Source organism: Schistocerca nitens, chromosome 2, assembly GCF_023898315.1.
Source record: "Schistocerca nitens isolate TAMUIC-IGC-003100 chromosome 2, iqSchNite1.1, whole genome shotgun sequence".
Classification (NCBI taxonomy): Eukaryota; Metazoa; Arthropoda; class Insecta; order Orthoptera; family Acrididae; genus Schistocerca; species Schistocerca nitens.
This window is the reverse complement of record NC_064615.1, coordinates 862,511,855-862,539,814: the sequence shown is the minus strand read 5'-3', so window position 1 is coordinate 862,539,814 and position 27,960 is coordinate 862,511,855. Positions and strand designations below refer to the sequence as shown.

Genomic DNA, 27,960 nt, shown 5'->3' with positions numbered 1-27,960 from the left:
TAGGGTAAAAAAAGTTTTATTGGCGAGTTTTACATGTTAGACGGTGCGATGGGAGAGTGGGACGGTGCGGGGTGGGGATGGGGTGCAGCGACGGCGACGGCGGCGGCGCCGGCGGCCTCAGGTGAAGCGCACGGTGGCGGTGCAGAGGAAGCCGGAGCGGAAGCGCGCGCCCGTGATGGAGCGGCCGAGGCGCGCCGCCACGGTCAGCGGGTACTCGGGCTTGCGGCCCAGCAGCAGCAGGTGCGGCGGCGCGTCCGGCTTGCAGATGCTCACCGCCAGCACGCGCTTCTCGCGGATCAGCCACGCCGGCACCTCGTCTGCAACACCACACGCCCCACTCTCACGGACAAACTTCAGCACTAGCAAATGAAAATCGTATTACCATGTAGATATACGCTGCTGGACACAAACTGTAACATCTGGAAAATCGGCCAAGTGGGAGTAGAGCTCGCGTACTCAGGTTTACGTGCAGGCCTAACTGCATACACTACTGGCCATTAAAATTGCTACGCCAAGAAGAAATGCAGACAAACGGGTATTCATTGGACAAAGATATTATACTAGAACTGACGTGTGATTACATTTTCACGCAATTTGGGTGCTTAGATCGTGAGAAATCAGTGCCCAGAACAACCACCTTTGGCCGTAATAACGGATTTGATACGCCTGGGCACTGAGTCAAACAGAGCTCGCATGGTGTGAACAGGTACAGGTGCCCATGCAGCTTCAACACGATAACACAGTTCATCAAGAGTAGTGACTGGCGTATTGCGACGAGCCAGTTGCTCGACCACCATTGACCACACGTTTTCAATTGGTGATAGATCTGGAGAATGTGCTGGCCAGGGCAGCAGTCGAACATTTTCTGTATCCAGAAAGGCCCGTACAGGACCTGCACATGCGGTCGTGCATTATCCTGCTGAAATGTAGGGTTTCGCAGGGATCGAATGAAGGGTAGAGCCACGAGTCATAACACATCTGAAATGTAACGTCCACTGTTCAAAGTGCCGTCAATGCGAACAAGAGGTGACCGAGACTTGTAACCAATGACACCCCATACTATCACGCCGGGTGATACGCCAGTATGGCGATGACGAATACACGCTTCCAATGTCCGTTCACCGCGTTGTCGCCAAACACGGATGCGACCATCATGATGCTGTAAACAGCACCTGGATTCATCCGAAAAATGACGTTTTCCCAGTCGTGCACCCAGGTTCGTCGTTGAGTACGCCATCGCAGGCGCTCTTGTCTCTGATGCAGCGTCAAGGGTAACCGCAGCCATCGTCTCCGAGCTGATAGTCCGTGCTACTACAAACGTCGTCGAACTGTTCGAGCAGATGGTTGCTGTCTTGCAAACGTCCCCATCTGTTGACTCAGGGATCGAGACGTGGCTGCACGATCCGTTACAGCCATGCGGATAAGATGCCTGTCATCTCGACTGCTAGTGATACAAGGCCGTAGGGATGCAGCACGGTGTTCCGTATTACACTCCTGAACCATCTCGACCAACGCGAGCAACAATGTCGCGATACGATAAACCGCAATAGTGATAGGCTACAATCCGACCTTTATCAAAGTCGGAAACGTGATGGTACGCATTTCTCCTCCTTACACGAGGCATCACAACAACGTTTCACCAGGCAAAGCTGGTAAACTGCTGTTTGTGTATGAGAAATCGGATGGAAACTTTCCTCATGTCAGCACGTTGTAGGCGCTACAGTCTGGAATCGCGCGACCGCTACGGTCGAAGTTTCGAATCCTGCCTCGGGCATGGATGTGTGATGTCCTTAGGTTAGTTACGTTTAAGTAGATCTAAGTTCTAGGGGAATGATGTCCTCAGAAGTTAAGTCCCATAGTGCTCAGAGCCATTTGAACCATATTTGAGCACGTTGTAGATGTCGCCACCGGTGCCAGCCTTGTGTGAATGCTCTGAAAAGCTAATCATTTGCATATCACAGCATCTTCTTCCTGTCGGTTAGTGTCGCGTCTGTAGCACGTTATCTTCGTGGTGTAGCAATTTCAATGGCCAGTAGAGTATAACAGGCAAAAATCTTGGAGAGTCTCGGTTCGCAGACTATTATGTATATAATCTTGGAGATTCTCGGTTCGCAGACTATTATATATATATATATATATATATATATATATATATATATATATATATATATATATATATATATATATATATATATAAGACTCTCCAAGATTTTTGCATGTTTTCTTATAGACACTGGGAAGATATTGGTCCCAAGAATTCTAAAATCGTATCAAAATATCTACAGTAATTCGTCAGACTAGTCCGTACATACAGAAAGAAGCGAGCAGAGGACTTCAGTTTATATACGAGGGTAATCCCAAGTAACATCTCCTATTTTTTTGTAAATACATAGACCTGTTTATTTCTACAATGGTTTACATCAGTTTACAGCTTGAACATTTAGCTATTTTTCGACATAATCACCATTTCTGTCGATGCATTTTTGTAGACGCTGTGGCAGTTTTTGTGTGCCCATGTCATACCAGCTCGCCGCCATGCTGTTCGTCGTGAATTTCGTTCCGACCAGCTGCAAACTCTCTACACCACTTACAAACATTTTTGACATCCATGCATGGCTCACCATACACTTCCGTCAATTGGCGATGGATTTCAGTCGGCGCAGTGCCCTTTGTGTTCAAAAACCGAATAACTGCGCGCAGTTCGCACTTGGTGGTAACATTCAACGGGAGCTCAACAACAGCTGCCAAGCCAAGGCTGAGCGCCTCAGTGCGATGTGCGCATGTTTACACACAGCGCATGAAGCACTCTTCATAACAGTGTGACCAGCTGTCACACAGAGTTCTGTACTTATAAAACAATAGGAGACCTTACTTTTGGGATTACCCTCGTATATAGATATAGAAGATTTAATAAAACACTTATTTACTTACTAAAACTTGACTACAACTTACACTTTATGTTTCCATGCAGTAACGATCGTCTACCATGTTTTTGATGAATGATGAACGCAATGTTCTAATGGCGAAAAGGTATTTTTTATATGATGTAACTACAAAATAACAATTTCCAGTTTTTTTTACTTTACTAGTACGGTGAAACCTTGCTTCTTGCCAAATTTCATAATTCAACGTCAACGGGCAGTACCCTATAGGTCTTGATGAGTGAGTTTGCGAGTGTTAAAATATATGACATAAATGGAAGCACATTTTGATTGTACTGATTTAGAATCTTGAATCTTTTACATTGCCAAAGGACCGTGGACTTAGTAAGTGACATAAATTTGAATTTTATAAGCCACCCTGTTTACAGACTGACACACAAACGGATAAAAAGACAAAAAATATTTTTTTGTGTCATGTAATTACAAATTAATAATTTTCGGATTTTTTCCTTACTTGTACTGTGAAACTTTGCTTCTTGCTAAATTTCATGATGCTAGGGCAGCGGAAAGCACGGGAGTTGTTTTCGAGTATCAAAATATGTGATATAAATGGCTTTTTCTTTTGATTGCACTAACATAGAAGCTTACAATTTTTACACTTCCAAAGGGTTTAGACCTTAGTAAGCGACATAAATTTGAATTTGATACGGCAACCGGCTATAGAGAAAAGGGGTATTAGGACACGGGCAGACACAAACAAAGAGATGGACGAAAAATGTCAAAATATTTGTTCGTTTTATGTAATTACAAGTTAACAATTTTCGCATTTTATTTTCTTTCCTTTAATGCGAAACCTTGCTCCTTGCCAAGTTTTGTAGGTTTTGATGAGTGAGTTCTTCAGTATCAAAATATGTGATAAATGTCTGAATTTTTTGACTGCATTAACTTAGAAGCTACAGATTTTTGTACTGCCAAGGGACCTTGGACCTTAATATGCGACGTAAGTTTGAACTTGATACGCCTACCCGTTACTGAGGAAAAGGTGTATTAACGGTCAGACACACGGTCCACAAAGCGATCGTATAAAAGTTGTGTGTTTTAGAGACTGAGGCACGGAACCCCAGTGACCTAATTTTACTATCTGCTGTTGCTGCTGTTATTGGCCTACTGCTGTGGTCTTCAGTTCAGACACTGGTTTGATGCAGCTCTCGAAGCTAGTCCGTCCCTGTAGGAGTTTTCATCTCTGCGTAACTGCTACAACCTACCTAGTGTTATAATCAAGCTTGGTGCATATTAGGAACCCTTCGACACCAGTGGGTATTGATCACTTCAGTAATCGACTTCTATGTAAGCGATGTGTATGGGGAGGACAAAAATAGGGAAACAAGAAAAACACAACACATCACCATGCCTAATATGATGTAGGTTGACGCTGGATGATGCAAGGATGGCCGTCCTTAAAGAGTGAGATAAGATTGAACGGCAAGGATGTTACCTATACCCTGATCAAAATAACAACGTGAATGGCAGCGGGTTATGGAGGGGCGATGTGAGTTTGTCAGCGCACACAATATGGCTATTGCAGCAACACCTGGGCATTTCCGTTCTAAATATGCTGGTCGTTATCGTACAGTATCGGTTTGCTTCGCCGGGTAATAGTAGTCTTCTCATTTTCCTGCAATTTAGTGCATTACGTCAAGTAAAATAGACACGCCGCACAGATAAACAATGCAAACAACAAAGACGAATCACAGGTGTTAAGTTACCGGTCGCAAGCATCGTCTGCAACTGACAGTGGTAGCAGGGCGATATGACATCGGTGGACAGAGCAGAATAGAATGCGGTACTGTGGACGGCACACACGATCGGCTGTCGGTCTCCGGCTATTTTGTTGATTGTAATAGACATCATGTATTGTAATAGAGGCAAGCACACGACCTACAAAACAGTCGGGTCGACAAAAAAGATGAGACAAGTTCTATTTTCCTACCGACTCGACCCTGATCTGACTGTCGATGATTGCAATCTTCGTTTTATACTAGAGAACAAAATAATATCTCCAGCTTTAGAAGTCAGGTCATAACATATCTACTCAAGCAACAATAATGTTTATCATTGTCCCTGTACGCACTCATTACCATTAATGGCATATCTACTAAAGCAACAGTTAGGATTACCATTGTCCCTGTACCCACCGGTTACCCTATACATTCCTCTTTCTGACCTGATCTGCTTCATTTCCCAGTATTCTCAGTCGATGCAGTCTCCTTAAATTTCCTTTCCTCAGAACAGGCTATATCAGAAAACATCAATTTGTACACATATAAATTCTTCATGTATATACCATTATTATTATTGTTATAACATTCTTTGTTACTGTCGTTATTATTGTTATTATTATTATCACTGCCATGACTGTTAGTGGCAGCAGCTGCAGTAGAACAGGTACTACCAGTATTAACTTCATTAGTCAGTATTGTTTACTCACTCTGGCATTTGAGACAGTCAGATAATTTTTTATACTCTCTGTCATTAAAATTGTTATTTATTAGGTAAATTTAATATATAATAAATGTACTGAAGTGTGAAACTATTGTACTATGCAAGAGAGGGCCTGATGGTCCTAATCAGAGCAGGTTAAATAAATAAATGTTTCAGAGAATTGCTTCAGTGCCTGTCGTTCTTCTCTGACGGGCCAGAGAGGAGATGTCTAAGAATATCAGAGATGTCCAGGGACGTTGCAAGGGTATCGGTGAAAGACAGGTAGTAATGTTCCCGCAAAGTGCAAAACTTCTACTGACTTCATAGTCAGATCATGATCATGAAATAAGATATGAGAAATTGGGTATTGTAGGGATACATACACTGTGTGATCAAAAGTATCCGGACACCCCCAGAAGCATACTTTTTCATATTAGGTGCACTGTGCTGCGACCTGTTGCCAGGTACTCCATATCAGCGACCTCAGTAGTCAGACACCGTGAGAGCAGAATGGGGCGCTCCGCGGAACTCATGGACTTTGAACGTGGTAAGTGATCGGGTGTCACTTGTGTCATACTTCTGTATGCGAGATTTCCACACTCGTATACATCCCTAGGTCCACTGTTTCCGATGTGTTAGTGAAGAGGAAACGTGAAGGGACACGTACAGCACAAAAGCGTACAGGCCGACCTCGTCTGTTGACTGACAGAGACCGCCAACAGTTGAAGAGGGTCGTAATGTGTAATGGGCAGACATCTATCCAAACCATCACACAGGAATTCCAAACTGCATCAGGTTCCACTGCAAGTACTATGACAGTTAGGCGGGAGGTGAGAGAACTTTGATTTCATGATCGAGCGGCTGCTCATAAGCCACACATCAAGCCGGTAAATGCCAAATGACGCCTCGCTTGGTGTAAGAAGCGTAAACATTGGTCGACTGAACGGTGGAAAAACGTCGTGTGGAGTGACGAGTCACGGTACACAATGTGGCAATCCGATGGCAGGGTGTGGGTATGGCGAATCCTCGGTGAACGTCATCTGCCAGCCTGTGCAGTGCCAACGGTAAAATTCGGAGGCGGTGGTGTTATGGTGTGGTCGTATTTTTCATGGAGGGGGCTTGCACACCTTGTTGTTTTGTGTGGCACTATAACAGCACAGGCCTACATTGACGTTTTAAGCACCTTCTTGCTTCCCACTGTTAAAGAGAGATTCAGGGATGGCGATTGCGTCTTTCAACACGATCGATCACCTGTTCATGAAAATGGTTCAAATGGCTCTGAGCACTATGGGACTCAACTGCTGAGGTCATTAGTCCCCTAGAACTTAGAACTAATTAAACCTAACTAACCTAAGGACATCACAAACAACCATGCCCGAGGCAGGATTCGAACCTGCGACCGTAGCGGTCTTGCGGTTCCAGACTGCAGCGCCTTTAACCGCACGGCCACTTCGGCCGGCCCTGTTCATAATGGACGGCCTGTGGCGGAGTGATTACATGACAACAGTATTCCTGTAATGGACTGACCTGCACAGAGTCCTGACCTGAATCCTATAGAACGCCTTTGGGATGTTTTGGAACGCCGACTTCGTGCCATGCCTCACCGATCGACATCTATACCTCTCCTCAGTGCAGCACTCCATGCCATTCGCCATGAAATCCTCCAGCACCTGATTGAACGTATGCCTGCGAGAGTGGAGGCTGTCATCAAGGCTAAGGGTGAGCGAACACCATATTGAATTCCAGCATTACCGATGGAGGGCGCCACGAACTTGTAAGTCATTTTCAGCCAGGTGCCCGGATACCTTTGATCACATAGTGTATATACAATGTCCGCCCGTTTAGCTGAGTGGTAAAGTGCTCGCCTCCCATGCAAGCAGGCCCGGGTTCGATTCCCGACCGGGCTGGAGATTTTCTCCGGTCGGGGACTGGGTGTTGTGTTGTCCTCATCATCATTTCATCCTCATCACCGGCGCGCAAGTCGCCCAATGTGGCGTCGACTGAAATAAGGCTTGCAGTTAGCGGCCGAACTTCCCCGAATGGGGCCTCCCGGCCAACGATGCCATACGCTCATTTAATTTCATATATACAATCAGGTTTTCTGCTCCCTCCCTTCCCTATGGGAATGGAACAATGAAGGGGAGTAGGTAAAATTGGGGCAAAGCTATCTTCTGCTACGATTGTGCCTCACAGTGTATAGACGTAGTCCTACTGCAGTTAATAAGGTGTGCAGTTCGCAAATTTTCAGGCTGACGAGTGAAAAGAAAGAAAAAGTATAGGTAGCGAGCACTTTTAGGAAAAAATCTGGAGTCCACAACCACTATAAGCGTATTTGTGCTAGCGTCTCTTTCATAAGTGGTTAAACGATTTCGCCCACTTGTAGCCAAGAAAAGAGGTGCTATGCACTCTTACAAAAGGGAATTATGTTCCTGAATACCGAACCAAAAGCAAGATCTCATAAAAACGTTTCAGAAGATGGCATATGGCTGGTGGTATAAGAGTTTCGTGTAGTGTGAATTCCATCTCGTAAGTGCTGTCATTTATTGTCAACAGATTAAGCGCCCTGTAGCTGCAGTCGAAGGAAAACGGCCAAGAAGCTGTATTAAGTGCTGCTGCGGCAGCAGCAACAGAAAACAATCCTGTAAGCCTACACCTCAGAAATTACGAAAGCAGCTACCCAAGAATTTTGTTAGAAAGCGATTCTACGTCCTCCACATTCTTCCGATCTTGCTACATCAGAATTTCACATTTCCGTTCGTCATCTAACAATCCACGGTAATGACGTTTTTCATTCTGAGCTTAATGACTTCCTCCATTACAAACAAGTAGGTTTCTTCACACGTAGGGTCTAGAAACTAATGAAACGATTGGAGGGAGGCTGGGGTAATGGAAGAGAACGTGTCGCTGATTTATGTAAGCTGTTCGTCATACAAAAAAATATTTCCCGCACTTGCTGAATATTACATTCATAAATAGTGGTAGTCCGCTTTCTTTCAAAGCACAGAATTTCTAGCAAGTTTTTTAATATCCAAACAACTTTCGGTACCGTACAACAGAATCAGCTTCAGCAGACGTTTCCTTTTATTCTTCCGTTACGTTGTAATTTTTCGAATAGTTTTTAAGCCTTGATTTCCGTGGAAAATGTGGCGTGTTCATTCTTCACAGAAATATTCGAACTGGTTTTCGGTGCAGATCTTCTTGTCTCATTTTAATGGCTGCAAATCGACGCAGATCATTCACTTTTCCTTTCTACGTCCCTCCAGAGAATGCTACAGTAAACGAATTCCAAAATACGTTATAATTTCTACTGGAAAAAATGTCCCAAAATTGTTTTTGAATTTACAGTGGTATCATGAATAAAGAAAAATGGTTAGTTAAGATGGTTCGAAAGTGTATAAACACTTTAGAGTACTAAAAAAAAACAACAAAAACTACAGACAGCTATTGTTTTCAGCCGGATTACAACGAAATGGTAGTGCGACGGAGGCGTTCGCAATTGGCTGTGCTTAGGAGGGGATTACCAATTTCGGAATTTGCCTGAAAACCTAGGAAAGTTCTCAAAAACCTTGTTCGGAACAGGGGATCTGAAGCTGTTTGTAATTTCATTCTGGGACTGAATTTCCTAGACAAAAATATAAAGGCCTAGTTTGTGATTTTTTCTGGACTCTGCTCATGGGGGTCCGTAGACATTTATCCAAGTGCGGGCAAGATTCCAAAAGTTTCATTTTTTATGCAACTGGTTAGTTGAGCTTGAGAACGTGCCCCAAGAAATAAATTTGAGAGGAAGTACACGAGGCGATTGTATCTTGATCATTTCATAATTACCCATTCAACATATTTTGGAGGTGGATCACTGCTATACCTTAACGGTAGGCATATTACATTGGTATATCCAAAATACAGAGGGTTCCAAAAATGTATCCACTGTTTAAAAGTCCATAACTTGCAAACTAATCGACGGAATTGTCTCATTTTTGGTGAAAGTGTAGCTTAAAGTCCAACATAAATATATCACTGCAGGTGTTCGAAATGGTCACCATTAACATCCACACACAAACGATGCCAACGAACTGTAGCACGAACTACTGACTTCAACGTGTTCAGTTGGATATTTGCACATGAATGTACGATGGATTCTCGAAGTTCATCCAATGTGTGTGGATTTTGACGATAAACGACGTCCTTTAGTGTTCTCCACAGGTAAAAGTCCAGAGGAGTTTGGTCTGGGGAACGTGGTGGATACTCCGCAGCACCTCTACGGCCTATCCATCTTCCTGGTAGATTTTCGTCGAGACACGCCCTAACACGACTTTGGTAGTGGGCTGGGGCACCATCTGGTTGAAAGTAAACTCTTCCGTCCCCTTACAAGTCTCGGATGGCAGGTAAAATAGATGTCTGAAGCTTCTGAAGGTACACCTCACCGGTAACTGTGCCGTCAAAGAAGAATGGCTCAATCAAGCCCCGATAAGACAACCCACACCACACATTTACTCCTGGCAAATTCACGGCTTTATCTACATGGACGGTCGGATTTTCGGCGACCAAGTAGATGCAATTGTGGCGATTTACTGTACCATTAAGTTTGAACTGTGCCTCATCAGACCACGCAATCATCTCTGCAAACTCTTCACCGTTGTGCACCATGTTAGTAAACCACTCGCAGTACTCCGTTCTACGATCTGGGTCGTCCTCGTTCATTGCGTGTAGCAATCGTGGGATGTAGCACTTCCACTTTGCTGTCTTCAAAATTCGCCGAACACTTGAGCGATTCACTCCAGTTTCACGGGCACACTATCTCACAGACTCCTGTGGTGAGCGAGTGGATTGTTGTAACACACGACGGGAGTTAGCTGGACTTGTTACTGTTACAGGTCGTCCAGATCGTTGTTTGTGTACATCTTTAACACAGCCTTCGGCTTCAAATTTGTCTCGCATGCGACGAATCGTTAAATGTGTCGGTGGCTCTGTTTGGTACTCATTTCGCCACTGCCGTTGAAGCTCATTAATGTTTTCGTATTTAAAATATCACTTCAAAACTGACTTCCTTTCATCGAACGTAAGCATTGCGCCAGCCATGTTTACTCGAGTAACTAGGTGTAACTAAGAACAAAACACTGACTATCTGGCGACTGTCATCTGACAAAACAAAACAACGCAATACAGCGCTTGTGTGGTGATTGCCGGAACTGCAAACTATTACACTACCGAAGATGAGACAACTCCGTCAATTAGTTTGCCAGTTGTGGACTTTTAAACAGCGGATAAATTTTTTTGGACCCCTCTGCATGTTTTTTCATAATATTAAAATGAGTGTGGCTGTAGGAAACCTTCGAAAAACACCAAACTAGTCGGCAGAATCAACTCGTAACAGCCTAGGACTCAACCAAAATTGTCTGTCTCCCTGGTTTGGTACGTTATTGTATAGACACGGCAGCGAGACTACAGAACTTATAACTCTATGGCTGGATGTCACGCAGTGTCACATTCCACATATTGTTTAGGAACCTTGTAGTTAAGAAGGTCCAAACGCCTTTCCAATCTTGATATTTAGCCATTTTTTCCTGTCCTCGAGTGCAAAACTTTGTATTTTTTGTCTGTTTGGACCCGTAGATGAATTATAGGTGAATACGTTTACAGCATAACATGATTGTGTTTTTCATACTACAATACACACATACTACAATCACTCTACCGTTTAAAACTAAATGAAGTCCCAGCAAACCTTGACGGGTCAAATGCAAACATATTATTGAGGTTAAGATGTTCGCAAGTTTAGGGGAAGTTCTTTAGAAACTTGGGACAGTTGTCGGCAGATATAACACAGCGATGTTTATTCTGTGCTGGATGCTGGAACTGTCCCTAACTATACCTCATTAAGGATTATGTAAGGAAGTGTCGTAGACACGATTCGGAACTCTATTTCGGCAATGTTCTTTAAAGGTTTACATCCTCTAAGATTGCAAAAGAACGCTGAAACCGTCGCCACGACACGAAGACGTAGCCAAGACTTTTTCAAAAGGGGAGGGAGGTTCCGATTTGTTAAAGAGGACCTTAAAAATATATATTTTTCGTTTATTCTGGACATTTTTATAAAGAACAATAAACCATTTTATATTAATGTGATCGTTATCACCAAGCGGAGGTGTAATATCGCTACTTAGGAGTGCTACATTTTGGCAAACCACTAAGAAGCAGTCATGCTTCAGTCTCCTTTCACCCACCAAAGTCATTGTACACTCTTCATCTTTGAGTCTTGATTTGAGCTTAGGAAGTGATCAGGAATGGACGAACCCTAATCTATTGGGACACAGTGAGTATCTTTTGGACTAAAGAGATCTTTGTTCAACACAGAAGCTACATCAATTTTTGGTAGCGAAAATACGAACTATCTGAAATTATCCAACCTCATTTATGTATACATCTCTCACTTTTTGCAATGTAAGAAAGATCATTTTCTGCATTAAAGAATGTCCCGACAGACAAATGCACGAGTCTAAATCAGGGGAATTCTGATTATTATTTATTTATTTATCATACGGCTTTTCATGCCGGGAGTTTCCGAAGAGATGCTTGGCTCGCCTTCGATACAGTTTCTTTCATTTAAATAGAAGGGATGCATATTTAAGGGAACTGGAATCTGTCATCAGGAAAGAAAAGTTTTTGGAAGAAACTGGTTGTGACGAGCCAACCACCGGCATTTGCTTAAACTGAAAATGAGAAACCATTTTCAAGATTTCCGGCGGATTGAATCAAATCACCTCGCATCCCGAATCCATGAACTGCTAACCCAGCGGCTCGCCACGCAGAGCTTCCCCAAGTCGGTGAATTTGTAAAAATTCGTTCGTATGATGCGTATAATCACGTACAATGATGATCAGTTTTTTGCAAATTGGGCTATTCCAAGAAATGATTTAATGATAATTTTTTTTAAGTTCTAGATATTTTATCTGGGGAAGGTTAGGAGACATTACAATTCTCGCGGCACACCTGACATGTATTCGCGACACACCAGTGTGTCGCAACACGACAGTTAAGAAACGGTGGCCTAGAGGATGAATGTCGCTACAGAAAGGTTGCTGGTACATAGCGTTATATTTTATCAGAGGTAGAAAGGGAAGGCCTGAACATACTAATGGTATACTTTGTAACAGATGGTCCCTCTTACGTAAAAAAAAGTCGGAAAACTGATGACTAAAAATTCATCTACATCTATATTGTTACTCTGCAATTCACAGTTAAGGGTCTGGCAGAGTGTTCAACGAACCACCTTCAAGCTATTTCTCTACCCTTCTACTCTCCGACAGCTCGCAGGAAAAACGAACACTTAAGTCTTCCTGTGTCAACGGCCTTGCCGCAGTGGATACACCGGTTCCCGTGAGATCACTGAAGTTAAGCGCTGTTGGGCGTGGCCGGCACTTAGATGGGTGACCATCCAGCCACCATGCGCTGATGCCATTTTTCGGGGTGCACTCAGCCTCGTGATGTCAATTGAGGAGCTACTCGACCGAATAGTAGCGGCTTCGGTCAGGAATACCATCATTATGACCGGGAGAGCTCTGTGCTGGCCTCACACTCCTCCTATCCGCAGCCTCCTCGGAGGATGACACGGCGGTCGGATGGTCCCGGTAGGCCACTCGTGACCTGAAGACGGAGTGCTTTTTTTTTTTAAGTCTTCCTGTGCTAGCTCTGAGTTCTCTTATTTTATTTTGATGATCATTCCTCCCTATGTGGGTGGACGCCGACAAAATATTTTCACGCTCTGAAGATAAAATTGGTGACTGTAATTTCATGAGAAGATCCTGCCGTGTCGAAAAACTCTTTTGTTTTAATGATTGCAGCCGCAATTCACGTATCACACCCGTTACGGCCTCTCCCCTATTTAGTAGCAGTGCAAGGCGAGCAGTCCTCCTTTGATCCTTTTCGATGTCTTCCGTTGATTCTGTGTGACGTGGATGCCACACCGCACTGCAGTACTCCAGAAGAGCGCAGTATAGGCACTCTCTTCATTAGACCTGTAGCATTTTCTCAGTGATCTGTAATGCGTAAAATGTGTTTCCTTTACCTTATTCTATTCTGACGTAATCTAAACTACTGACGCAACATAATGTGTACGTTTTGATACAGAGTACTAATAGAAGTCAAGAAGAGGCAAATGATGTTGGTAACATTCTGCCGAAACAAGTTACACGTATTTGCAGTTTAACCCTCGCAATACTAAAGCTGGGAGGGGGGGGGGGGTACTTTGTGCCCGTCTTTTGCAAATATAATGTAGTCAGTTAATTTATACATTAAAATTTTGAAAAAAAGTATTAATAGTTTTTAAGGAATTCTGCCAGATTTTTTAAATGTTTTAAATTTTTCAGTTAAACTCAACCAATAGATTTAAGACTTTGTATAAATGTCACTTTCCATAATGAATGTCAACTACAATTTATTTTTAAGTTTCAGGACGTTACTTACACGTCAGGATCTCTTTAAGAAAAATGTTGTGAGTAAAAAACAGCAAGTAACAAATTTTCAATTTTAAAAAAAATTTTGCGGTAGGCACAAAGTACCTCCCTCCCCTCCCCCTGTCGGTAGCAAACGTTACTGAAAGTGCGCCGATATTGAAACGAGTGAGCTAAAAGATTCTCGGGTTCTGGACCCTACTTACAAATCAGTGTCTCTTTAAAAAGTATAGTTTTTATATAAGTCAACACAATTAACGATTTTTTTATGGAAGGCATAAGGTACGCCCCGCCCACCCCCATCATCCCCGCTACTTACAAATCAGTGTCTCTTTAAAAAGTATAGTTTTTATATAAGTCAACACAATTAACGATTTTTTTATGGTAAGCCATAAGGTACGGCCCCCCCCCCCCCCTACAGGAAACGTTAGCGACAGCCCCGGACATTTGCACAAGCCCCACCCATTTACCCACCTCCACACCAACCAAGAGCGCATCAATATGATCTTTGGTAGTCCTCGTCGCTGTCGTGTTTTTGTTCGTCGTTTTTTGTTTTATCGCGGTTGTTCATACTAGCAGTGTTGTGCTGTTAGTACTTCTTAGCAGTTTGTGTAATACTATCAAAATGAAGCATAGTAATGCACTCTCAATAAAGTTATCATACACAAGGTACCTAATCTTGACTGTTGTGGCCAACTGCTGTCAAAACTGATACCTAACAGACATTAAAGTACGATAAGATGTGTTGGAATGACACTGACGAAATTATGTACATACGTTTAAGAATAGGCAGCTCTAAAGCTCTCAAACACTGAAGAAGAAATCAAAGTAATCTCGTGTCTGCTATAAGCAAGAAGTCATAAGAGTTCACAAGTAAAAATTCACCCATTACACAGGCAAATATTAATGAAGAATGTCACTGTATAAATATCTGACTGCTTGCATTACGCATTTCTACATTATCCCACTCTTATATTCTTTAGTCTTAATGAGGTAATCAGAAACAAACCAAGACATCGACTTTGCCTTGTTTATGCACAACATTGACTTTAGACAATCGAGATAATGGACAGCATCCTTGGCGATACTACCAATTAATATTTCCCAACAGAATTTCTTACACTACGCGAAGTGACGGAAATTTGCGCTCACTGCAGTTAACAAATATCAGATTTTTTGATATAGTGCAGATGAAAGCTCATGAAATAAAAAAGACAGTGTGGATACCATTTTTCTTTTTCTTTCTTATTGATGATTTTTCAACTCGCATATTCAATGAACATATTTCTAATTCTTTTCACAATGGTACCGGAAAAACTGTATTTCGTACTAACTACTGATTTTCTCCCTTGTTATGACCGGCATATCTGTGATACGAACAACTTTGATGTTGGAACATGCGGCAGACCATGGACGGAGCTTAGGATATGGATTGGTGTGGAGGGGGGTGATTGGGCGGGACTTGTACACCGTCCGGGGCTGTCGCTAACGTTACGTCCCCCCTACCCCCACCATCCCCGCTTCCGCCACCCACACCCCTTTCGTAAGGCGCATTACAGAAAATTCGCTGGTATTGCTAGGAGTAAATGTAAGTGACAACCTTCAGCTGCACGTTGGATCTGAAACAGAAGTGACGTGCTCGTGTCGTGCGACGTGCTGCAGCAGGAGGCCTTACTCACCCTCTGTCTTGCTGAGCTCCCAGTAGAGACGCAGCAGCCCCGGGCGCGACCCTGCCTTGGCGGTCACCTTCTGGCAGTAGGCGCGCACTGTGTTGGACGCCGAAAAGCCCATCAGCACCAGCCAACGGCCTTCAGCCTGCGGGGCAACAGACACAGTTACAGAGGATTTACGACTAATCGAGGGAGGTCGGTTTTGCTGGAAGCTGTTATAAACTGGTAGAGAAACGAAAATGATGTCCCTGCAAGACATCACAGTTGCATGATACACAGTATCGCTCACAAATTTCAGTAAAACGTGACTGTTATCTGATATATCAAAATTGATATGAATGCAAGGAAAGAGTACACAGGATAGACTAGCGTGGTAAGCTGCATTAAATCAGTCATCGGACCGGCATACCACAACAATATTATCGTCCAATCCGAAGCAACGATACAGTCTGTATTAATCGAGTAAGGAGTCATGTCGTCATTGTGATGTACACTAAGGTGAGAAAAGTCATGGGGTACCTCCTAAAATCGTGTCGGACCTTATTTTCTCCGGCATAGTGCAGCAACTCGACGTGGCACGGACTCAACAAGCCGTTGGAAGTCCCCTGCAGAAATACTGAGCCATGCTGCCTCTATAGCTGTCCATAATTATAAAAGGGTTGTCAGTGCAGTATTTTCTGCATGAAATGACCTCTCAATTATGTCTCACAAATGTTCGATGGGGTTCATGTTGGTAGATGTGGGTGGCCACACCATTCACTGAAACTGTCCAGAATGTCTTCAAACCAATCGCAGACAATTGTGGTCAGGTGACATGGCTCATTGTCATCCGTGAAAATTCCATTGTTGTTTGGGACATGAAGTCTGAACATATCCATTTCCAGTCAATGATTGCTTCAGTTGGACTAGAGGACCCAGTCCATTCCACGTAAGTACAACCTACACCATGATGAAGCCGCCACCAGCTTGCAAAATGCCTTGTTGACAACTAGGGTTCATGGCTTCGTGGAGCCTGCGTCACACTCGAACCTTACCATCAGCTCTTACCAACTGAAATCGGCAGTCATCTGACCAGGCCACAGTTTTCCAGCCATCTAGGTTCCAACCGATATGGTCACGAGCCCAGGAAGTGCGCTGCAGGCGAAGTCGTGCTGTTAGCGAACGCACTCACGTCGATCGTCTGCTGCCATAACCAATTAACGCCACATTTCACCGCACTCTCATGGCGGATACGTTCCTCGTACATACCACATTGGTTTATGAGGTTATTTCGCCTAGTGTTGCTTATCTGTTAACGCTGATAACTCTACGCAATCGCCGCTGCTCTCAGTCATTAAGTGCAGGCCCTGCACTTTACGTAGTGAGACGCAATGCCTGACATTTGGTGACCTGGCCGGCCGGAGTGGTCGAGCGGTTCTAGGCGCTACAGTCGCAGGTTCGAATCCTGCCTCGGGCATGGTTGTGTGTGATGTCCTTAGGTTAGTTAGGTTTAAGTAGTTCTAAGTTGTAGGGGACTGATGACCTCAGAAGTTAAGTCCCATAGTACTCAGAGCCATTTGAACCATTTGGTTACCTGGGCTCATTCTTGATAATGTAGATCTCGGAATATTGAATTCCCTAACGATCTCAGAAATGAGATGTCCCATGTCTCTAGCTGCAACTACCATTCCGCGTTCAGAGTCTGGTGATTCCCGTCGTCCGGTCATAATCACTTCGGAAACCTTTTCACATGAGTCACCTGAGTACAAATGACTGCTCCGCCAATGCACTGTCCTTGTACTTGTGTACGCGATACTACCACCATCTGTATATGTACATATCGGCATCCCACGCCTTCTATCACCTATGTGTAACTCGCTTGGCGGTGGAGTCCTGGCGTCATGAGCCAGACCTATAACAGAACCTGCATCAGCTGCGTAGATGTTGATTAAAACATGATGTATGCAAAGTGTGTAGCTCGTGGAGCAGTCGGTGTGTTCGTGTCACTGCTAGTATTTATTTCAGCCAATGTCTGTGGTAGCGACGGTTTTTGTTGGAAGGGCTGAACGAACTGGCACATAAATTTGCCAAGTATTGTCTATAGTTTAAGGGCCGATTTCCCTCATCCTTCTCCAGTACGAGCTTGTGCTCCGTCAATATGGTTGTTATTTTAATCACACAATCAGTTTTTATTCAATTACACATTTTAAGTATATTAGGTATTTACAATGAGAGCACCATGGCCACTTAGTGAAATGTATAGATCTGAAAGACAAGCGTTGTTGTTAACTAGATCTAGAACTGATAATGATCTGCTTGTAGGGGACCGTTAAATCCTAATCATTCTTTCTTTAGCGGGCACGGAGGCTTATGGAATTATAGTTAACATGGTCCGTTTGTAAACAGAATAAGTCTTCAGTTACATCGACGTACATACTCTGCAAACAACTGTGAAGTGTACGGCAGTGGGTACTTAGTATGGTATCGCCTCTTAGGATTTCTTCCCGTTCCATCTCCTGTGGAGCACAGAAAGAATGACTGCTTAAATGCGTCTGTGCGTGCTATAGTTAGTCTAAATCGTATGGTCCGATCCCTACGGCAGCGAAAAGTAGCGGGATATTCATCTCTGAATTCTTCACTTAATACTGGTTGTTGAAACTTTGTATGTGAGTTTCCACGCGATTATTGGTTGGTTGGTTGGCGGGAGGGACCAAACAGTGAGGTCGTCGATCCCATCGGACTAGGGAAGGATGGGGAAGGAATTCGGCCATGTGTCCTTTCAAAAGGACCCATCCCGACATTTGCCTGAAGCGATTACTGAAAACCTAAATCACGATGTCCGGATACGGATTTGAACCATCGTCCTCCAGAATGCGAATCAAGTGTGATAACCACTGCACCACCTCGCTCGGTCACGCGATTGTTGGCTTCTATCTTCAAGAGTTTACCAATTCAGAAAATGGTTCAAATGGCTCTGAGCACTATGGGACTCAACTGCTGTGGTCATCAGTCCCCTAGAACTTAGAACTACTTAAACCTAACTAACCTAAGGACATCACACACATCCATGCCCGAGGCAGGATTCGAACCTGCGACCGTAGCAGTCGCACGGTTCCGGACTGCGCGCCTAGAACCGCGAGACCACCGCGGCCGGCGTACCAATTGAGGTTTTACAATATTTTCGCAACGCTCGCCTGTGAGTCAAACAAACCTGTGAACACTCACAGTGTGCTTCTTTAAATACTTTCAACATCTCCTGTAGTCTGATTTGATATGGTCTTACACATGAGCAATATTATAAGACGCAATGCACAATCGGTTTGTACGCAGGCTCCTTTGTAGACTGGCTGCATTTTCCCGGTATCCTGCCAATGGACCGAAGTCTTCCACCCGTCTTACCTACGACTGAGACTATATGATTATCCCATTTCAGATCCTTACGAATTGGTACACCAATGAACACCGTCGGAAAAAAAAAATGCAACACACTCAAGGACAGTGTTCAGTGCCACCAGGGTATAATATGTGTGCACCCTCCGTTTTGCTTCGGCAGGCAATAACGTTGCTAAGTTTAGGGGTGAAGAGTGTTTGCAACAATCATTCTAGTGTACGACCATGACCGACCGGTAAGTTACATTGTCCAGTGGGGCTCTAGCCATTTTTAACCCTTTCAGGGGAAGTGGTTCCGTTTGAAACCACCTACAATTTTCTCATTTTGTGGCAAAAGGGCAGTGGCTACTTTTGGGACACCATTCAGCAGCCTAGTTGGTGCTGCCCTCTAGCGGCTGTCACTGGAACCGCTTCCAAATCTGTAAATATTAGCAAGCAGTGAGGCGAGTTTGATAGCCATTTTTGTAAACTGTGAGCGAACGTCTTTGTTCTCAAATTGTGACTGTATTCTTCTGTATTAGGTAACTTTTATGCATGTATTAAATGCAGAATACTGTTCTGTTTACATTAATACTATATGTACTGTAATAATAACCAAAATAATGCATTTATTTCAGTGAATGTTGTGGTGGTTCCACTTGAAACCACCCTGTATGTGTTCAGTTTATGTATATTTAATTTAATTTTTACATTTTTCTGTCTCACTGTATGAAAATTAATACAATAAAAACAAGGAAAAATTAAAAATTAATTTTTTTTATTTTGCCCCTGAAAGGGTTAACGGGGTCGCATAGTGGGCGGTGGGAAGCTGGAAGCACGTATCGAAGGAACCACATTGGGCACAACGTATAGGTGGTATGTCGCAGCTTTCAAGAGTGGTCTGTGGAACATTCATACACCTGTAGACCAGGTTCTGGAAGTCTACGTACTACAGACGGACGTCGAGTTCGAAGCTTTGTGCGAGCAGCGGTGGCGAACGAACATCATCCAGAGACGAAATCCGGGCACATGTTACCATTGGGAACTGTCTGCATGCAGCAGGATTAAGACCACGTGTGCTTCTGGGCAGGCTACCGCTGACACCAAGACACCACCAAGCACAGCTACTCTGGTCTCGTCAAAGAGATGACTGGACTGTCTTCAGTGAAGAGAACAGGCTCTGTCCGTGTGCGAATGATGGACGATAAAGTGTATGGCGTATACCTGGAGAGCTACCTATTCTAGAATGCATTCGCCCACAACACATAGGTCCTACAGCAGGCTTCATGGTGTGGAGGGACAGCAGTTACAAGTCAGGGTCACATTTGGTGCTTATGCACGGTAAAGTAACCAGTGACCTCTGCATTTCACTCGCTGTTATCCTCGTGCTACTGCCATTTCTTCGACTGGAAGATGATGTACCTCTGCAGCAGCATAGTGCACGTTCACATGCTCTTTATGGTGTACAACAACTGTCCTGGCTAGCAAGACCACCTGGTCTTACGCCAATTGGACACACATTGAACACGATGAACGCACATGGTACACGATGAACACACATGGAACACCATGAAGTGGGGCTTACTCACTATCCAGAGCCTGCAACAAGCATTATCGAATCACAACAGAAATTCCAAGATCCTGAGGACATCTTATCGCAGGACGCCATTCGCCACCTGCATGATCGTATGCAGCCAGACAAACATGTTTCATTTGGCCTTATTTGTTATAATCATAGAATAATAATAATGATTGTTAATATTATTATATATATGTAATAATATATATAATAATATTGTAATAATAATTGTTGTCATAATCCTAGAATGATTTCAGTTCATTAGTCGAAAAAGTAAAAAAAAAAAATACCTTTTCCGTTACATTTTTTACCGGCAGTGTAATTGTATTAGTTAATGGATTCCAATTATGACTCATTTACGTATGTTGTAGGCAAAGAATATTAGTGTTCTGCTGTTTGTTAAAAGCACGTTTATACGTCTTTGATTTAAAACAGGTTGACAATCTTTGTACCATTTTGAAATCTTATCAAGATGACTGAATATTTGTGCAACTTTGTTGAAATACTACTGCATTATAGAGAACTGCATCATCTGCAAAAAATTTACGGCTATTAATAATATTGCCTGCCAAGTCATTAATATAAAATAACAGCAACAGGGGTACTAAAGCGCTTCCATGGAGCACGTCTGAAGGTCTACTTCTGTCGATGACCATCCATCCAAAGTAACCTGCTACGTCCTCCCTACAAAGAAATCATTGATCATGTCAGAGATTGTGTTTGATACCCCGTGTAACGGTACTTTTGTTAGCAACCGTTGGTGTGGTACGGAGTCAGATGTTTCGGAAGTCAAGAAATACTGCATCCACCTGGTTGCCTTGATTCATACCGTTCAGTATCCGTGTGAAAAAAGACCGTTTTCGAAAACCGTGCTAGTTGCCACGGACATGGTCACTCTGCTCCGGAGATCTCATTGTACACTGAAGCACCAAAGATACTGGTACAGGCAAGCATATTCAAATACAGAAATATGTAAACAGGCAGAATACGGCGCTGCGGTCGGCAGCGCCTATATAAGACAAGTGCCTGGCGCAATTACCGTGAGGCCGCGCATGAGACGGCGCAGTTATTAGATCCGTTACTGCTGCTAATGGCAGCTTATCAAGACTGAAGTGATTTTGAACGTGGTGTTATATTCCGCGCTGAGCGATGGGACACGGAATCTCCTAGGTAGCCATGAAGTGGGCATCATCCCGTACAACCATTTCACGAGCTTACCGTGAATATCAGGAATCCGGTAAAACATCGAATCTCCGATATCACTGCGGCCGGAAAAAGAACCTGCAAGAGCGGGCCAAAGACGACTGAAGAGAATCGTTCAACGTGACAGAAGTGCAACCCTTCCGCAAATCGTTGGAGATTTCAGTGCTGGCCCATCAACAAGTATCAGTGTGCGAACCGTGACTGTTGAGGACTGGAAACATGTTTCAAATTGTATCGAGCGGACGGACGTGTACAGGTATGGAGACAACCTCATGAATCCAGGGACCCTTAATGTCAGTAGGGGACTGTTAAAGCTGGTGGGGGCTCTGTAATGGTGTGGGTAGTGTGCAAAAATTGTTCAAATGGCTCTGAGCACTATGGGACTTAACTTCTGAGGTCATCAGTCCCCTAGAACTCAGAACTACTTAAACCTAACTGACCTAAGGACCTCACACACATCCATGCCCGAGGCAGGATTCGAACCTGCGACCGTATCGGTCTCGCGGTTCCAGACTGTAGCGCCTAGAACCGCTCGGCCACTCCGGCCGGCGGTAGTGTGCAGTTGGAGTGAAATGGGACCCTTGATACGTCTAGATACGACTTTGACAAGTGACACGTATGTAAGCATCATGTCTGATCACCTGCAGCCAGTTTCTTCAGTGTGCATTCCGACGAACTTGGTGAATTCAAGCAGGACAGTGCGACACCTCACACGTCCGGAATTGCTACAGAGTGGCTCCAGGAACTCTCTTCTGAGATTAAACACTACCGCTGGCCACCAAACTCCCCAGACATGAACATTATTGATCATATCTGGGATGCATTGCGACGTGCTGTTCAGAAGAAATCGCCGCCCCCTCGTACTCTTACGGATTTATGGATAGCCCTGCGGGATTCATGGTGTCAATTCCCTCCAGCACTACTTCAGACATTAGTGGAATCCATGCCAGGTCGTGTTGCGCACTTATGTGTGTTCGCGGGGACCCTATACGATATTAGGCAGGTGTACGAGTTTCTTTGGCTCTTCAGTATATTTGAGCTCAGAATGTGTTCGAAGATTATACAACAAACGTACGTCAATGGGATACGACGGTAATTTTGTGGATAACTTCTGCTACCTGTCTTATAGACGGGTGAGAGATGTGCTTTCTTCCAGTCATTGGGCACAGTTTTTTTTCGAGCGATCGACAGTAGCCGGCCGGAGTGGCCGAGCGGTTCTAGGCGCTACAGTCTGGAACCGCGCGACCGCTCCGGTCGCAGGTTCGAATCCTGCCTCGGGCATGGATGTGTGTGATGTCCTTAGGTTAGTTAGGTTTAAGTAGTTCTAAGTTCTAGGAGACTGATGACCACAACAGTTAAGTCCCATAGTGCTCAGAGCCATTTGAACCATTTGATCTTCAGTAGATTATGGCTAAAAGAGGTGCCAACTCATCTGGAAAGTCAATATAGAATCTAATCTGACAGAGGATTCCATGAGTCACGAAGTTTTGTTCGGTTTTAGCGATTTCAGCCCGTTGTCAACACCACTCACACGATTGTCGCAGTTCTTGCCGATACCGGGCAGCAACTTCCTATTGAAGTGTTCTCACCTGTACGGGGATTACATAACGTGCGTAAGACAACAGGTTGTGACACGTCCCGGAAGTTTAAGACTGGCTGTGAGTCGTGCACGGACAGCAAAGCAGTTAAGGCAACCGCTCGCGTAAAGCGGGAATCCGGGTTCGAGCCCCGGTCCGTCACAGATTTTCATTGTCGTCCTTCCGTTGTACAGTTGATGGTTGTTCGTATTCGCAACTGCGATTACATTTCATGAATATCTGTATCATTCATCTTTGCATTGCTGCGAGGATTAAATTGGGGTAATACTACTGGATTTTTATTTGTAAAGGAATATTGGAAAACCGAGTTCAGCGTTCCTCCTTTCGCTTTGATACCTTCAGTTTGTTCCTTATATGTGGTAGAGTAATTAGCCTCTGCCGTGCTTTTTATAATGAATAGGAGAGCATAAATACAGTTCCAGAACTTGTCCTCCGCCATCACGTCTGTAGCGAATCCGTTATTGACAGGACGTGCAGTGTGTAACAGAACGAATGATAACGAGTATATTGCGCGAAGCGTAAGACACGTTTGGTATGACCCAGCAGGGGAGGTCGGTGGGGCACGTGCGTTGTTACTGGAAGCAGACAGGTGGGATCAATAAACGAGACAGATGCCGGCGGCGTGCGCTAGCCTAGCATCACGGCGCAATCGATGTCACTGGAACCTGAGGATTGACTTACTTTTACCTGCCGAATGATCGTGTGGAAGCATAAGCCCAAGTCTCAGAGTAATGTACACGCAAGAGTAAGGTAAAACGACATGGGGAAAAAATCAGCATTCCTCTATGCGTCTTTCATTCTGAAAGAGCTCTTTCTGTGCGAAGATTTCGGCATCCTGGAAATGTGCCTGAGCGCACTTCGTTCCTTTGTTGCGCTTCGACTTTAAGGAAATGACATCAGGGTGCAGAAATGATGGCGTGAGTGGAGTAACGTGTGGAATGCAAATGATTGGCCGACAGGAAAGCCTCATTCCTGAGACGCAGATACTGAGCTGAAACAGGCCTTTGTTATTACACTGATCTTAAGGCGACCAAACAACCAAAAAAAGTCAGGTTTTTGTGTTTAGTGGTCAGGTTAGCATTAGGCACGGTTTTCTTGCTTATAAATATTCCGCAAAGGCGTCCACACATAACGCCACGATTATAGGAAAAACTATGCGGGTGAATATTTTTTGCACTCTAGGTAACATACATTACAACATAATTTTAAAAATGGACACGAAAAGACATTGTGGGCCAAGAAACTACAGTAACGGAAAAGTGCACGCATTTAAAGCTCAATATTTTTTGACAATAGTTACTTAAGTTTTTAATTTCGTTTCTAGTAAAAGTTTAGGTGATTGTATATTATCAACAGTACGTCATTAAGCGTCCATGTTAGTTTCAGGAGGAGAAAAATCTTGAAATCTGCCCCTCCTTACCATCTTGAAAGCACACTTACAAACATAACTGGTATATCTTCGAGTTCTCTGTTGCTTCGGAGTAGTGGCAGTACGATTCTTTAACAAAGTCCATAGTCATTTGTTGATTCATCTGTATTTTATACTAGCGATAGAACTCCTAGAACAGAAAATAATCCTTAAGGAGCAAAACAAAAACTGAGCTCACCAGGTATTTATTAAATATTAAGCGCACAAAGTTATTTTGTTTGAAATACGTGCTTTTCTTTATATATACCATTCCGCCATTTTGTGTCCGGTACATTTAAATTAAACTAATATTTTAGTAATCAATTAGACAAAAAGTTAAACACTGCTGCGGGATGTAAACTATCATTTAATGTGCGCCGAAAACACAGAGAATTATGCTTTACTGATGATTTTCTTTCTCTTGTTTCCCCGTGACCTGTCAGCTGATTAATTTTAGCTGTTACTATGTGTTAAAAACAAACACACAAATAAATCTCCCTCCCTCCCCCCCCCCCTCTCTCTTTTACACGTATGAGCAAAGCTGTTTCTGCATAATGAGAAATGAATGTAGGATTTAACTAAAGTATACCTGCTCGAATTTTTGATAAATTCTCCATGAGCGTTAAGTGGAATCTACTGTTACTGAAATGACGTTTTCGGCAGTTGATAAAAAGGTGCTTTGTGGTCAGTGGCAATAACCAAGATATTGTAGCAACTATCTTTGGCTTTTGCTCTAATTGACAACTTTGAAAACGAAGAGGAGAGTAATATGACACTTGTTATAGTTTGGAGAGCGCTGTTACATAGTTGCTCTCCAACCTATTACAAGCATCATATTACTCTTCTCTTCTTTTTTCAAGGCTTTCGATTGCAGTAAAAACCAAAGATAGTAGGCGATTTGGGGGGGGGGGGGGGTTGGAGGAGATGGAAAATGAGGTACATATTAAATGTGAGGAACAAGACTGTCATGTACTGCGTGGTTTCAGCTACTTTTCCAAGTAAACATTGTGTAATGCCGCGGGACCCGCGCGGTTCTGGCAGTCTTGTCATCATACTTAGCACATTTTCCCGCCTCTCCTTGAGGAAACTCTTTACGTCACTTTATTTTACATATCCGTGGACCTCTCGAGCCGTTAAAATACACTATTCGATACTAAAAAACTGAACTGAGTTAATATATCTGCCTCAGTATCTCGGAGGAGAAAATTTTACACGCGTTCCATAACTAATCGAATTCCTTGTTGCGTTATCTTCAACGGTTGGGAAAAATTTAGGTTAACAGTATAGATAAATCATCCGGTATATAAAAACAACGTTAGATAAAAACAACGTTAGCACATATAGCGGCACTTGACCTCTGCAAGTATGTAACTTAATGTGTTAAAAAGAAAGTTAAGAGCAGGTAACAGGTTTTGTCCGCAATTATCCTTTTATACTCATCTCAATGTTTATTTTTCTTTACTTCCGCTGACGCCTATCCCGCCCTGGCCACCTTCCCCTCCCCCACACACCCCCACACACAGCGCGCGCACACACACACGCAGACACACATAGACAAACACACCCTTCCTCTTATTGTACTCAGAGGAACACAAACAAATGTAGAGTATCACTGAAGAAATTCGATTTCATATTCTCGTATACGACGCCCTTACTTACAGAAGCAAGGTAGACACAGAATCAGATGCACATCCCATGACACAATTACATACGTGAACATAAAGGTATAAACATCCCAAATGAAGCAAAATGTACACTAATATACACCAAATGCTTTTTAATTTCGAAATAAGGAAAGTATGTCTCGTATGTTAGTTATTTCTCTATTCTTTACCTGTTTATTCTCTTTCAGACATTTATGAATATAAACATAAAATATTTGCAGAATGGCAGAATCTAGGGAGGAACAGTATGATTCTTTGGAAAGGGGGGGGGGGGGGAAGGTAGACACATAGCAATAGTGTTTTAAAACAGCAGACAGTATAAAATTTTTACCCTCAGTTTTATTTCCCGTTTCGACCCAACAACATTTACTTCCAGAATGTTTCTTTCACAGTGCAGCGGAGCAGGCAGTGCTTTGAAACTTTCTGGAAAATTAAAACTGTTTCTGGACTGGGACTCTTGACACTTGAAAAATTTCTACCACAATAGTCGACAAGGCAATGCCACAATAAGACTGCTTCTGTTGAGCTTCGGTTGCAGCTCTTTAAATTTCACTAGCAGAGAGGTGCGGAAGTAGGGGTGTGAAGGTGAGTGGTGAGGCGTGAATGGACATCTCAGTCCGTAAACGAATTGCTTTCAAGGCGAGGTTCCGGTTCGAGTCTCAGTAATGCAGAAAGTTTTAATGTGCCATGAATTTTCAATACTTCTTTCCTTAAGTGTCCCTCTGTGCCCCTTCTCCCATTACATATACTCGCTTAAGAGACAACTGAACCTACCGATACTAGATGTCGGCTTCATCCCATAAAGTATCGATGGTGGGTTACGTGACGCCATATGTGTTTGTGCAGACAGAAAGGGAGCGTAGCTTTGACAAAATTTCTATTTTAGTTTCTAGAATGTGTATTGTGGTGATAGACTGATCTGTACCCGAGGTGTATGTTAGGGTGGAAGGTGACAGTTTGGTTGTGGGTTAACTATGTCAACGAATAAGCCACATAAGGTGAGATGTAGTGATAGACTGATTTGTATCGTAGCCTGAGGTCTAGGTTAGGTTCAAAGACGGCAGCTAGGTTGGTGAGTCGGCTAAGTGGTATCGAACACTTCAGTTAAAATCCCGTTTGCTCCACAACTATCCCCCCCCCCCCAGCCCCCACAAGACCAACTCTTCCGCCCCCTACCTGCCCTCCTTAAGAACGACACACACACACACACACACACACACACACACACACACACACTGCAGACGGCGCGTGCTCACTTGAGACAAATGCGTGAGCGCAGACACGAGGGTAGAGGAACTTGAGCAACTGTGTTAGCCCACGGTGCGAGAGGAGGGCGTGTCGGCAGGCGCCTCGAGCTCAGCTGCGACTTACCGCGCTGTCCGCGGGTGTGCCCGTCGGCTTGTAGGGCACGCATCCCTCAGTGACGAAGGTGTCGGCTGGAACAGGGTCGACAGCGGCCAGCAGCGGCAGCAGAAGCAGGACGAGCAGTCCCGAGCAGAGAGAGCGCGGCTGGGGCTCCATGGCGGATGCGGTGCCGTTCGCCGCGGCCCTTTATATATCGACCTGCAGTCGCAGCCGGCGCCCGGCCCGGCGAACCGACCGGCCGTCCTTCCGCGAAGCGCGCTGCCTCGTGCTGCGCTCCCACGGGGGTCGACGATCTCATCTTCACATCTCGGCCGC

General features: G+C 44.0%; 1 protein-coding gene across 1 annotated transcript; it reads right to left on the bottom strand.

Annotated features, from left to right (window-relative positions):
* Positions 1–27,873, bottom strand: LOC126234677 (uncharacterized). Its single transcript, XM_049943416.1, has 3 exons — positions 27,652–27,873; positions 15,490–15,625; positions 1–317 (listed from the first exon to the last, which is right to left on the bottom strand). Exons 1-3 carry the CDS (start codon positions 27,799–27,801, stop codon positions 118–120), a joined length of 486 nt encoding a protein of 161 aa, XP_049799373.1. The 5' UTR covers positions 27,802–27,873; the 3' UTR covers positions 1–117.
* Between the last annotated feature and the right edge of the window lie 87 nt (positions 27,874–27,960).